Source organism: Leucopleurus acutus, assembly GCF_964270905.1.
Source record: "Leucopleurus acutus genome assembly, chromosome: 7".
Lineage (NCBI taxonomy): Eukaryota > Metazoa > Chordata > Mammalia > Artiodactyla > Delphinidae > Leucopleurus > Leucopleurus acutus.
The window spans coordinates 12152079-12164265 of NC_139150.1; the positions used below are offsets into that span (position 1 = coordinate 12152079).

General features: G+C 39.9%; 1 protein-coding gene across 1 annotated transcript in view; it reads right to left on the reverse strand.

Annotated features, from left to right (window-relative positions):
• The window catches only part of RABGAP1 (RAB GTPase activating protein 1), a 150612-nt gene that overhangs the window by 129267 nt on the left and 9158 nt on the right, over nt 1-12187 (reverse strand). The window contains exon 2 of the mRNA XM_082842511.1: nt 5687-5886. Coding sequence (XP_082698637.1) covers nt 5687-5836 — 150 coding nt within the window. The 5' untranslated portion in view covers nt 5837-5886. The remainder of the gene's footprint in view (nt 1-5686; nt 5887-12187) is intronic.

A 12187-nucleotide genomic window follows, 5' to 3' on the forward strand; every position in this document is an offset into this window, starting at 1 on the left:
GGTTTACATAAAACATTTTACAAGATATAACAGTATATTAACAGTAACAACCTAACTTCAGTCGCATACAAAACTCTACCTTTTACTTCCCCAAACACTTTGCTTCTGATGTCACAATTTAACTTTCTATATTATGTATTCATTGTAGCTATAGTTATTTTTTAATACCTTTGTCCTTTAACTTTTATACTAGAGTTTCTTAATCAACTCACCACCATATTACAGTATCAGACTATACTGATTTTGACTATATACTTATCTTTTCCAGTGTGTTTTATATTTTCATATGTTTTCATGTTACTAATTAGTGTCCTTTCATTTCAGATTGAAGAACTCCTTTAACCACTTTTCTTAAGGTCTAGTGATGATCAACTCCCTCAGCATTGGGAAGTACAGGTATCCCTCACTTTCCGAAAGTTTGCAATATGCCACTTTGCTTTTAGAAAGCCCTACATTAGTACTTGTTTTCGCTAACTGAAAGAAACCTGAAGAGGATTTTTGCTTTTATGAAAAAAAGCAATTACTGTACTAATGTAGGTTGTTTGTAAAAGCGAAGGGGTGTAACACAAACTTTCAGAAAGCAGGGGATACTCTTCACTATATGCCATTTCAGCTTACGAAGTTTCATAGGAACATTCTACTTTCAGATTGATGGGGAAAGCTGTAATCTTTCTCTCTCCTTCATTTCTTTTTTTTTTTGGCCATGCTGCACGGCTTGCAGGACCTAAGTTCCCTGACCAGGGATTGAACCCACACCCCTGGCAGTGAAAGCACGAGTCCTAACCACTGAAGCCCCAGAGGATTCCCTCCCCTTCATTTCTGATGGACAACTTTGCCAACTAATGTATTCTTGGTGGGCAGTTTTTTTCTTTTAGCACTTTGAATATATCATCCCATTCTCTTACGGCCTGCAAGGTTTCTGCTGAGAAATCTGCTAAAAGCCTTATGGGGGGTTCCTTTGAAATGTGAGATAGTTTTTTTTTCCTCTTGCTCGTTTAAAAACTGTTTGTCTTTGATTTTTAAACTTTATTGTAATATATTTTGAAGAGGATCACTTCGGGTTGAAATTCTGGGGGCACCTATAAACTTCATGATCTCAGATATCCAAATCTTTCCCCAAACTTGGGAAGTTTGGCGGCTTCCCTGGTGGCGCAGTGGTTGAGAATCCGCCTGCCAGTGCAGGGAACACGGGTTCAATCCCTGGTCCGGGAAGATCGCGCATGCTGCCGAGCAACTAAGCCCGTGCGCCACAACTACTGAGCCTGTGCTCTAGAGCCTGCGAGCCACAACTACTGAGCCCACATACTGCAACTACTGAAGCCCACGCACCTAGAGCCCGTGCTCTGCAGCAAGAGAAGCCACTGCAATGAGAAGCCCACGCACCGCAATGAAGAGTAGCCCCCGCTTGCTGCAACTAGAGAAAGCCCGCGCGCAGCAACAAAGACCCAACACAGCCAAAATAAATAAATAATTTTTTTTAAATTGGGGAAGTTTTCAATCATTATGTTTCTAAATAAGCTTTCTGCCCCTTTCTCCCTCTCCTGTCCTTCTGGGACTCCAATATTGCATAGACTGATCATTTTAGTGGTATGCCACAGTTCACACTATAAACTGGGCCTGCTGGCCATGGGCCAGCTTTCTTCACTCCTTTTCATTTTCCCTCTGTTCTCAAACTAGATAATTTCAAATAATGTGTCTTGTACTTCACAATACTTTCTTCTGCTTGATCCAGTGTTTTGATGCTCTCTATCGCATTTGTTTTCCCTGAGATGATGATGAGTGCTCAAGTGTGTGGTTTCTTCCAATCCCACAGAATCAGGTTGACTCTTTGTATGTGCTCACTAGCCATTTGCAAAGACTCACACATACCATTCTTGCCCTCAGGGTTGTGCACAGGGAGGCAGCCACAGGGTAGGGACACGTTTGGGTGAGGAGTGTGGAGCTCAGAGGTGGCCATGGGCCAGCTGGGGGATTGGCAGGGGAGGTGTCCCCAGTGGCTCATGGGTGGGCTTCCTGAGGGAGTCCCCAGAGCAGTTAATAGGATCCACGCCCCTTTGAGATGTTCCATTCCCAATCTTGGCTGCTCTTCTTCCAGCACAACTGTCGACCCCCAGGTTATCCAGTTTACGACTCAGTATTCTGGACGGAGTGAGAAAGAAATGGGCCTTTCTGGCAGTGTACCACAAAGCTGGGAAAGTCAGGTGCTCAATCACACACTCTCACTTTCCCCCATGGAAGAAATCATGAGCTAAATACCTGCTGGCACTGAGCTGTGCCACCTTGGGGGTGGGGTGACACACATAAAATGAAACTGTTCCTTTCATCGTCTTCAATGGGTCCAATCTTGGATGTTTTTGCCCCAATAATGTGCTGGAACTTCTCTGTTGGGCTCCTGGACTTCCATGAAGGCACTCTCATCCATTAGTGTCTAAATTGGTGTTCTTTGAGAGTGGGATGGTAGAAAACTCCTGTACTGCCATTTTGATGACATTTCTTTCCATTAATTCTTTCTTTTGCCCATTGAAATTTACTGTTGAGCCTCTCCAGTGAATTCCTCATTTCAGTTATTGTGCTCTTCCACTTCGGAATTTCCATTTGGTTCTTTTGTAATTTCTATCTCCTTAATGATATTTTCTATTTGATTTTACAGTCATCATACTTTCCTTTATTTCTTTAAGCATGATTTCTTTTAGTTCATTGAACATATTAATAATGGCTACTTTCAAAGTTTGCATATTAAGTCCAATATTTGACTCTCACAAGCAGTATGTGCTGCCTTTTTAAAAATGATGTATAGGTAATATTTTCTTGTTTCTTTGCATGTCTCACATTTTGTGTTGGAAACTAGATATTTTAGGTAATACGTTGTTCCAGTTCTCGGTACTGGTCTCCACACCCTAGGACTTATTTTTTATGCTTGCTTGTTTGTTTAGTGACTAGCTGACTTATTTTAGTAAATTCTATTCCCCTAATTCCCATGGTGTTAAACCTTTGATGTTGCTCCTCTGGGGTAATTTGGATTTGCCTTCAGTCATCCTGGGATAGTAGTTTTCACAGGATGCTCTCTCTATGACTACATGTGGATATTAAACTCCACTAATTGTGGCTGATTTGCTCAACAGTTTTCAACAATCCACTAAGGTAATAAACTGCTCCACAGAAAAAACCAATAAAATTAGGATACTTTGGGCTTCCCTGGTGGCGCAGTGGTGGAGAGTCCGCCTGCCAATGCAGGGGACACGGGTTGGTGCCCCGATCCGGGAAGAACCCACATGCCGCGGAGCGGCTAGGCCCGTGAGCCATGGCTGTTGAGCCTGTGCGTCCGGAGCCTGTGCTCCGCAACGGGAGAGGCCACAACAGTGAGAGGCCCGTATACCGCAAAAAAAAAAAAAAAAAAATTAGGATACTTTGACAGGAGAGCTCCAGAGGTCAATGTTTGAGCTCTGTCTCTACCACAGGCAGTCTTCTCCCTGCAAGCCTACAGTTAAACCGTATGTCCAACCAATCTAACAATCTCTTCCCAATTACCTTTCACCACAACCTCCACTGTTTTTGAGGGTACCCTTAGGCTTGAACTTCTCTACACTCTGTTGTAAGTATGATTTTTTAAAATTATTTATTTATTTTGGCTGCATTGGGGTTTTTTGTTGTTGCTATGCGCGGGTTTTCTCTAGTTGCAGCGAGCGGGGGCCACTCTTCGTTGCAGTGCGCAGGCTTCTCATTGCGATGGCTTCTCTTGTTGTGGAGCACAGGCTCCAGGTGTGTGGGCTTCAGTAGTTGTGGCATGTGGGCTCAGTAGTTGTGGCTCGTGGACTCTAGAGCACAGGCTCAGTAGTTGTGGCGCACGGGCTTAGTTGTTCTGCAGCATGTGGGATCTTCCCGGACCAGGGCTAGAACCCATGTCCCCTGCATTGGCAGGCGGGTTCTTAACCACTGAGCCACCAGGGAAGCCCTCTGTTGTAAATAAAGTCGGTTCCTATGGGAAGAGATAAGGAGCTGTTTTATGTCCCACTTCTCACTGCAGGCAAAATCTCTGAGCTATAGTTATGAAGTTGGGAGTGTAGACAATGACGTACTTCTCTCTGAGCGACACATCTTCAGAAAATGAGTATTTGGTAGGTGTGGGAGGTTGCGTAGTAATCGCTGGTATTTTTGACTTCCCTCTATTAGTGTGGAACCACTACCTTACATGCCAGAGCCAGGGTAAGGGTAAGGGCAATTGGGCTCTCAGTATTCTCAGCAACACTGTGCCCTACGTAGAGCCTTCATCCCAGAAGTAAGGTCTGGGCAAAAAAAAGGCAGCCCCTACCACTCATTCACACTTGGCCAGCAAAAGGTGACGGAGGCAGGATGAGGAATGCTCTCATCCTGCTTCTCACTGGAAGACAGCCCTCCAAGTGGGAGCTGTGAGGAGAGGAAACCCTATTTTCTTGACTGTACCAATCTGGAGTGGAGTTACCATCTTGCTCAGCTGGGAGATGGGAAGGAAAAAACAAGTCTTGGCTCAAATACCACAGATTCTTAACCAAATTTTAGTAAATTTCTCTGAATAAATGTTTCTTCAATTGCTCTATGTCCTTTAGAACATTTCCATAGACTTTAATTTAAAAAAATAGTAATTGTCACCAATTTTTCTGGGGAATGGGTCCACAAAGCTCACACCATCCATGCTGTCTCTCTCTGCCAGTGATCTCATTCTTTAGCACTTTTTATTTACTTTATTTACTCTGCTCTAATCTCTGTCCTAAAAAGGGTGGTCTTCCTCAGGGTCTTTTTATTTTCTGTTCCCCGTGGAAAGTGCTTTTTCACATTTCTCCATGAACAAGTTCTTCCTCATTTCACTCAGATCTCTGCTCAAATGTCATTTCAAGACATTCTCTAAAACAGTACCTCCCATTCACTCTTTATTCATGTATTCTGCTTTGATTTTCTTCAAAACACCTAAATTTACTTAACATATTCATTTTCCTATTTGCTTAGAGTCTGTTTCCCCATTTGATTAAAAGCTCTAGGAGGGCAGGGGGCTTTGCTTGCCTTATTTGCTACTGTATCCCAAGTATTTATAACAGTACTTGGCACAAAGTCAATACTCAATAAACACTTGTTGAATAAATAGACATAAACAAGAATCAAAATATTTTTAAAGCTACTTACATTTTAAGTGACATTAACAGGTAATCTGTTCTTACTTATATCCATAAAGAGCAAAACAGTAACAGAGTATGGGAAAAGAAATTAATAGTGATTTATTTGGCAGAGAAAATATAAACAGAAATGGCCAAAAGCCAGGAATTTTAAGTTCTGTTTTACTAATTCTAAAACTTATTTTTATAAATAGCACTGCAGACCTGCCACTGCCTTTACACTACATACACCAGGACCAAAAGAAACAATCACCTCTAACTCAATGGGAACATGAAACAATACTAAAATAACAAATGTTTATACTATGATCACTAGTTTTTACAGTTAGGGATATCAGAAGATTTAGAAGCTAATCAAATTGAAAATCCTTAATCAAATATAAATTTTTCACTATCACTAATTATAAATAAAAAGCTTTAGCATTAAAAAAAGAAAGGATATTATTTCCATGTCCTCACTTTCACTCCATATACCTTCCTATTAAGGCCAAGTTTTGCTTTAGCAAGGCTAAGCAAAAGAAATGTAGGTTATGTAGTTTTACCTTGAGTCCTGTTTTCTCGTCATCACTTCCATTATTTGTAGATGGTGTCTCATCTCCTTGCCTGGAAACCAAGACAAAATCTTCACTATTAAGAGTAGACACAGAGTCTGAGGAGACACTGATTTTTCCAACAGAAGCCTTGTCATCCATGACTCAAGAATGAAGCTCAACTCATGAATGATTAAATATTTTAAAAATGCCTGAAAAACAAAAACCATAAAGATACTCATATAGAATGTCTGCCAGATATTCAATTATGTTCTAATTTTTACAAAATACATATGGAAAAACTTAGGGGGGAAAAAAAACCTTCCAAAATCTTTCCCAAAGACTTTCACTACTTACAGTTTAGGCTTTTTATTCCAGATATAAGGGAATTTGATGAAATTGAGGGCCAAGGTACTTCAGATTTCAAATATATAAATAAATAAATAAATAAAACATATTCCCTTGAGAATAACTCTGCCTACCTACACTGATTTCTTTGGCATATGTTGTAACTCTATTCTTTTTAGAGAAAAATTATGAAGTACTGAACTTGTTTTCTATCCTTTAATTTGTAAAGCTATATAAACAAATGAAATTGAAAGCGCTTAGGACAATAACTAAGGTTTTCCTAACATTGCTGATACTTATACTAACAACATGTTTTAAGAAACAAAATTTCATATTAACCCCCCCAAAAATAAATTCAAGGCAAGGCAAGCATAAATTCTAGAGCAGGGAAATACCTTACATAGCAAGAAATCAGAAGTCTATTAAAAACTCAATATTCCTATCCCACAGTTTCTTAGAACTCAGCTCAATATGAACATTGCCAATAAAACAGTTTCATGCCAAAAATTTCCAGCAAGAAGTTAAAAATGTGTCAATTATGAAAAGCTATTCCATTATTTATTGACTCATGGAATAAAACTCGAACTCATCTACCATTTAAAAATGTGGTTCTGGGGACTTCCCTGGTGGTCTGGTGGTCAAGAATCCACCTTCCAACGCAGGGGCCGAGGGTTTGAGCCCTGGTCAGGGAACTAAGATCCCACACGCCTCAGGGCAAATAAGCCAGCGTGCTGCAACTACTGAGCCCATGCACTCTAGAGCCCACGTGCTGCAATGAAAGCTCCTGCATGCCACAACGAAGAACCCACCACAAGGAAGACCCAAGGCAGCCAAATAAATAAATAAAATTTTTTACAAATGCCTAAAAGAAAAACCTGGTTCTGCATATTTTGTGGCAATGTTCCCATTTGGTTGCCAAAACAACAACAGAACAGACGATACAACATTATACTCAGAGAGCTTTAACCAATAAACAAAAGTTGCTCTAAAAAAAAAAGTTGTTCTCACTGTATACTCATCTTGTACCTCAAAGAGGTAAAGGTTCTGAGAATCTGTTTAGTCTCTCCAATTAAGAAGTCCTGATCTATGCTTTGGATTTTTAATTGAACATACGTTTATTGAGCATACACCATATGCCAAGCACTATTTTTTCCTCAAAGGCTAATATCTACATAAACACATGGTAGCAAGAATTACACAATCCCGGGCTTCCCTGGTGGGGCAGTGGTTGAGAGTCCGCCTGCCGACACAGGGGACACGGGTTCGTGCCCCGGTCCAGGAAGATCCCACATGCTGCAGAGCGGCTGGGCCCGTGAGCCATGGCCGCTGAGCCTGCGCGTCCGGAGCCTGTGCTCCGCAACGGGAGAGGCCACAACAGTGAAAGGCCCGCATACCGTGTAAAAAAAAAAAAAAAAAAAAAAGAATTACACAATCCCTGAATACCACAGTTGGAAGAAAACCTAGAAATTATCAATACTGTTGAACAGATAAGGAAATGGCAACCCCAAGAGGTGTAGGGTCATTTAATCAGGCATAACTAAAGCTCAAACCCTGGACTCCCCGCTTTCTATTTAAACTAACTTCCTTGCTTAAAGGCTTTACGTTTTATAGGACTAAATCTAAATGCGTAGCGTAGCATTTAGAGATGCTTCAAATGTACTTTTGAAAACTTTTTTTAAAATGTAGTTCTGCTTCATCTATGCAATGAATACTTACCAAATGTCTAGTTTATAAAGAACAGAATATGCTAAACAAGAAAAAATAGATTCTTGCCCAAAAGGAGTTTATAATTTAGTAGAGAACAGAGGCAAATTGAACAGGTTAATAGGTACTGATTTAGGGTAAAGAAAACTATGGAAACATGTTGGAAGAGTTTAAAAATATACTAGAGGAGGTAATATCTTTGCCAAGGATATATATGTTAATACCTTGAGGTATCTGCCCTCCTAGGATCCTCCTCCTAAAGTGGTTCCCTTGTTTCTGTACTCTGACAACTAGAAATAATCGTTCATGATCTAATAACCCTCCTTTTCCAAGTGGCCTGCCCATTCTCTCCCCAGAGTCAAATGCACTGCCTGCCTTGTTTCGGTTCCCATAGCAATTTACATTTTTTACAGTACCTATTATGTTGTGTTACAATTTGATGTTGAGTCCCTGAACAGCAAACTTAATATTCATATATCTATTTCACAGATTAGGAAATTGAGGCTTAGAGAGACAGTGTAACTTGTTCAAGGTAACGGTTGTAATTTAACTGGTTAGAAGCAAAGCTAAAAATTGAACCAACATATCTATGATTCCAGAAGCTAAGCTCTTTCCATTAGATTATGACGCTTTTCCAATGCTACAAATGTTTGGGCTTTGTTCCAAAATAGTCAGTATCAGATAAAGGAGTCTCTATCTTTTTTAGAACTTGTACTTTGGGTAAGATTTTCATGTTTAATTAGTCTTTTTTCTATCTTTTAAAATGTTACTAATAGTAAGATAGCAGAGGGCCTGGGAAAGTTCCCTAAAGCTATGATCTCAGAGACACTGAGAACTTTCTACAGTATTCTAGACTCAAAAATAGTATACTTTGGTATTTATACTATGAAACTGAGAAGATTTGGCAGGCTCAAAGCTCAACCTATTTTCTTTGAGGAGGTGACAGGAAAGTACACTTTATAAGATACTTTACTATTTGTTTTGGCACCTGAAAGTAACTGAATCACTCAGTGGGAATGGGATTTATCAAAACACTACGCAGTACAGGAAAGGTTATATACTAACACTCCTCTTCTCTGGCCTCCATGGGCAGAAGTGAAAAGGGAGCCCATGGCCTCCAAGGTCTCTGAATAAGACCACCCCTTCCCTGGCCTCCACAATAAGGACGTGTCCCAGAACTTGGTATACTCCTGGCAAAATTCTACAGTATTTACAACCTCTGTCTTGAGACCATAAGAACTAATTTTGTTGTCTTTAATCCCTACTTACACCAATTACCACATGAAGTCCCCTACTCTAATTCCAATTCTCATGGACAATAAAGTACAAACTTCCTCCCCCAAATACCCCGCACTGCCATCCCTCTTTCTACTTTTCTCTATACCACCTATCACCATTCGACACGTTTTACATTTTAATCATTTGTTTTTAAGTATCATGTAAGCATAAGGGCAGGGATTTTTGCCTGTTTCATTAGCTGCTGTATCCCTAACAAGTGAAAGAATGACTGGCACATAGTAGGTGCTCAAATATTTGCTAAAGAAATAGGATAAGTGGCAAATAAAGATGGAAAAGAACAAGAGCCACCCATGAAAAGGCAAGAGCAGCTTTTACAGACTGACAGTAAGAACAGAAGTCATATTTGTGACAGTAAAGCACACCATTAAGAGAAAAAAATCCAAGTTAGTATGCTGGTTCTACTATTTAATAATAGTGTAAGCATGGTCACACCAAGCCTCAGTTTCCATAAATGAAAATGGCGTACTATCTACCTCGTGGAGCCATTATAAAAATTACTAAGGAATAGATATATATGTATATCCAGGAGCCAAATGCTATTGAAGGGCTGTCAAGAGTCTTGATGATGGCCAGTTCTTTTCCATTTCATCACTCTCTTCATTATCTGGAGAGTGAAACTAACTTCCAATTTTAAAGGAATTAACAAGTAAAACTGATTTTGGAAATTCAATTTAGGAAACAATATTAGTGCAAAAATATATAACATTCTTAGTTCCATATTCTAATTTATTTATACCTAACTAAATGCAAAGGAATACTTTGTATCTCTGAATAGTACTTTACAGATTACTAAAATATACACAGTCTTTATCTCATTTTATCATCCTAACAATTCTGTAAGGTAGACAAAGATTTTTATTCCACTTTAAATAAAATAATATACATATGAACACCCTGGTATTTGGTAGGCACTCACAGTTTGTCTCCTTCTTATATAAGTGATGAGCCTAGACCCTTATAACATGTCCAGTTACCAACAGGGCCAGGTTGGTGAGTGCCAGTTCAGGGATGTTTCATTCTATCTCCTTTAATACATCAACTAACTTAAAATGATAGGTAATTTTGCTTAATTATGCAACCTCATGCATCCAAACCAAAGGTTCAGTTATGTTATATCCTGCTCTGTAACGTAAGTGACAATTCTATGCTCAACAATGCACTTCTGCAAAGATCATAGTAAATAATGTACCTCAATCTTGTTGAATGAAAATTCATTTTCATTCTCAATCTCCTCTTAAAACTATAAACCCAGCTAAAGGAAAGTGAAATGTAAAAGAACTAGCCATGGTAAAGGCTCTTTTGACAGTTCGTCAAAAGCAGTCAGTTCCTGGATAATCAGTGTTTACTTTTTAAAAACTTGAACTTTTTTGGGACAGAATACCATCAGATATTTGTACTGTTTCTAACATCATTCACAGTAGTAACATAAACAGTGAAATTGCAGTGGCATGGATTTGCTAATGTGCAATTAGTAGAGGAAAAATCACCTCCCAATAAGTGACCTACCAAACTTGATAAAAGAGGTCTGCGTGATACTTGTAATTGAACTTGACATGCTTGAGACAAGTAAAATGTGCTAGCTCCCGGCCACTAGTTCAGCACTCTGGTTCATCTTTATTTCCTTGGTTTTCCTGAAACTCTTCCTGAAGGAGAAGCACGAACTCCTCCTGCACTTCAGTGGGACTCCCCACTCTCACTGAGCAGTCCCTCTCAAAATCTGGCTCCCCTACCTCTCACCAAGCTTCACTGCACATCCTCTTTTAAAAGATGAATTCAAACCTTGTCTATGTGACCCTGGGTGCTTTAACATTCTCTGAGCATCCGTTCGGAAAGGAAAAATATATATATCTATAAACATTTAAAAATCAACAATACAAAATTTCAAAACCCAAACTATTCTTTTGAGTTCTCATCTTACTTCTACCAGCTGAAATAAATGAAAATGCTGATCATTTCCATATTGTGAAACTCTTATCTTTTTGCTTCCATCTTCTACCTCTGGTACCTTTTCCCAGCTGTCTTTTAAGTTCCTTTTTTTCTGCCCATTCTTTATTTTTTCTTTAAGTTTAAAAAAAATTTATTTTATTTGTTTATTTTTGGCTGCGTTGGGTCTTCGTTGCTGCGCGCAGGCTTCCTCCAGTTGCGGTGCGGGGGCTTCTCATTGCGGTGGCTTCTCTTGTTGTGGAGCATGGGCTCTAGGCGGGTGGGCTTCAGTCGTTGCGGCACAGGGCTCAGTAGTTGTGGCACGTGGGCTCAGTAGTTGTGACTCACAGGCTCTAGAGCGCAGGCTCAGTAGTTGTGGCACGTGGGCTTAGTTGCTCTGCAGCATGTGGGATCTTCCCCAACTAGGGCTCGAATCTGTGTCCCCTGCATTGGCAGGCAGATTCTTAACCACTGCACCACCAGGGAAGCCCCTCTGCCCACTCTTTAAATTCATCCTGGCCTCCTTCTTGTTCCATCCTGGCCTCCTTCTTGTTCCATGGAACAAGATCCCTTAGCTATCTCAATACCTCATGTGGTTATAAATTTGTGTGTGTGTGTGTGTGTGTGTGTGTGTGTATGCTGATGATACTGCAGCCCTGTCTTTCTCCCTAATTTCATGTGGGTGTTTGTGGTTTTTTTTCTATTCAGTACTGAATGTTTGATATGTGCCAGGCACTAGGTACAGTGTTACGGTGAGGAAAGGTACTCTTTCCCCTTGACAGGCTTACAGTAAACAAAATGGACAAGTAAACAAGTAATTACAATAGAGTATAGTGCTTGGTATAATAGAGGTATGCAAATGGTGTTATGTGAATACACAGGTGGGATCTGCTACATGTGTCCCATGTCCAAAGCAGACCCCATCTTCACACAACCATATTCTTCCTCATATCTCCCCTAACAGTGGTTAATAACCACTGATCCAAGATAGAAATGTCCCTCAAAATCCATGACTCCTTTTCTCATTCTCCCTTGGGATTCTAATGGATTTTAGTTCCAAAACATACCCCAAATATATTCCTTCTCTGCCATCTTTCACCTCACTGACTTGAGTATTTCATTCTCTTTCAACTTAGCTACAACATAAGTCTCCCTTCCTAGACTCTCTCTAGTCATTATCAAGGCCTCAGAGTTAATTTCTAAAATTCAGATTTGATCATATATCTCACCCCTTCCTTT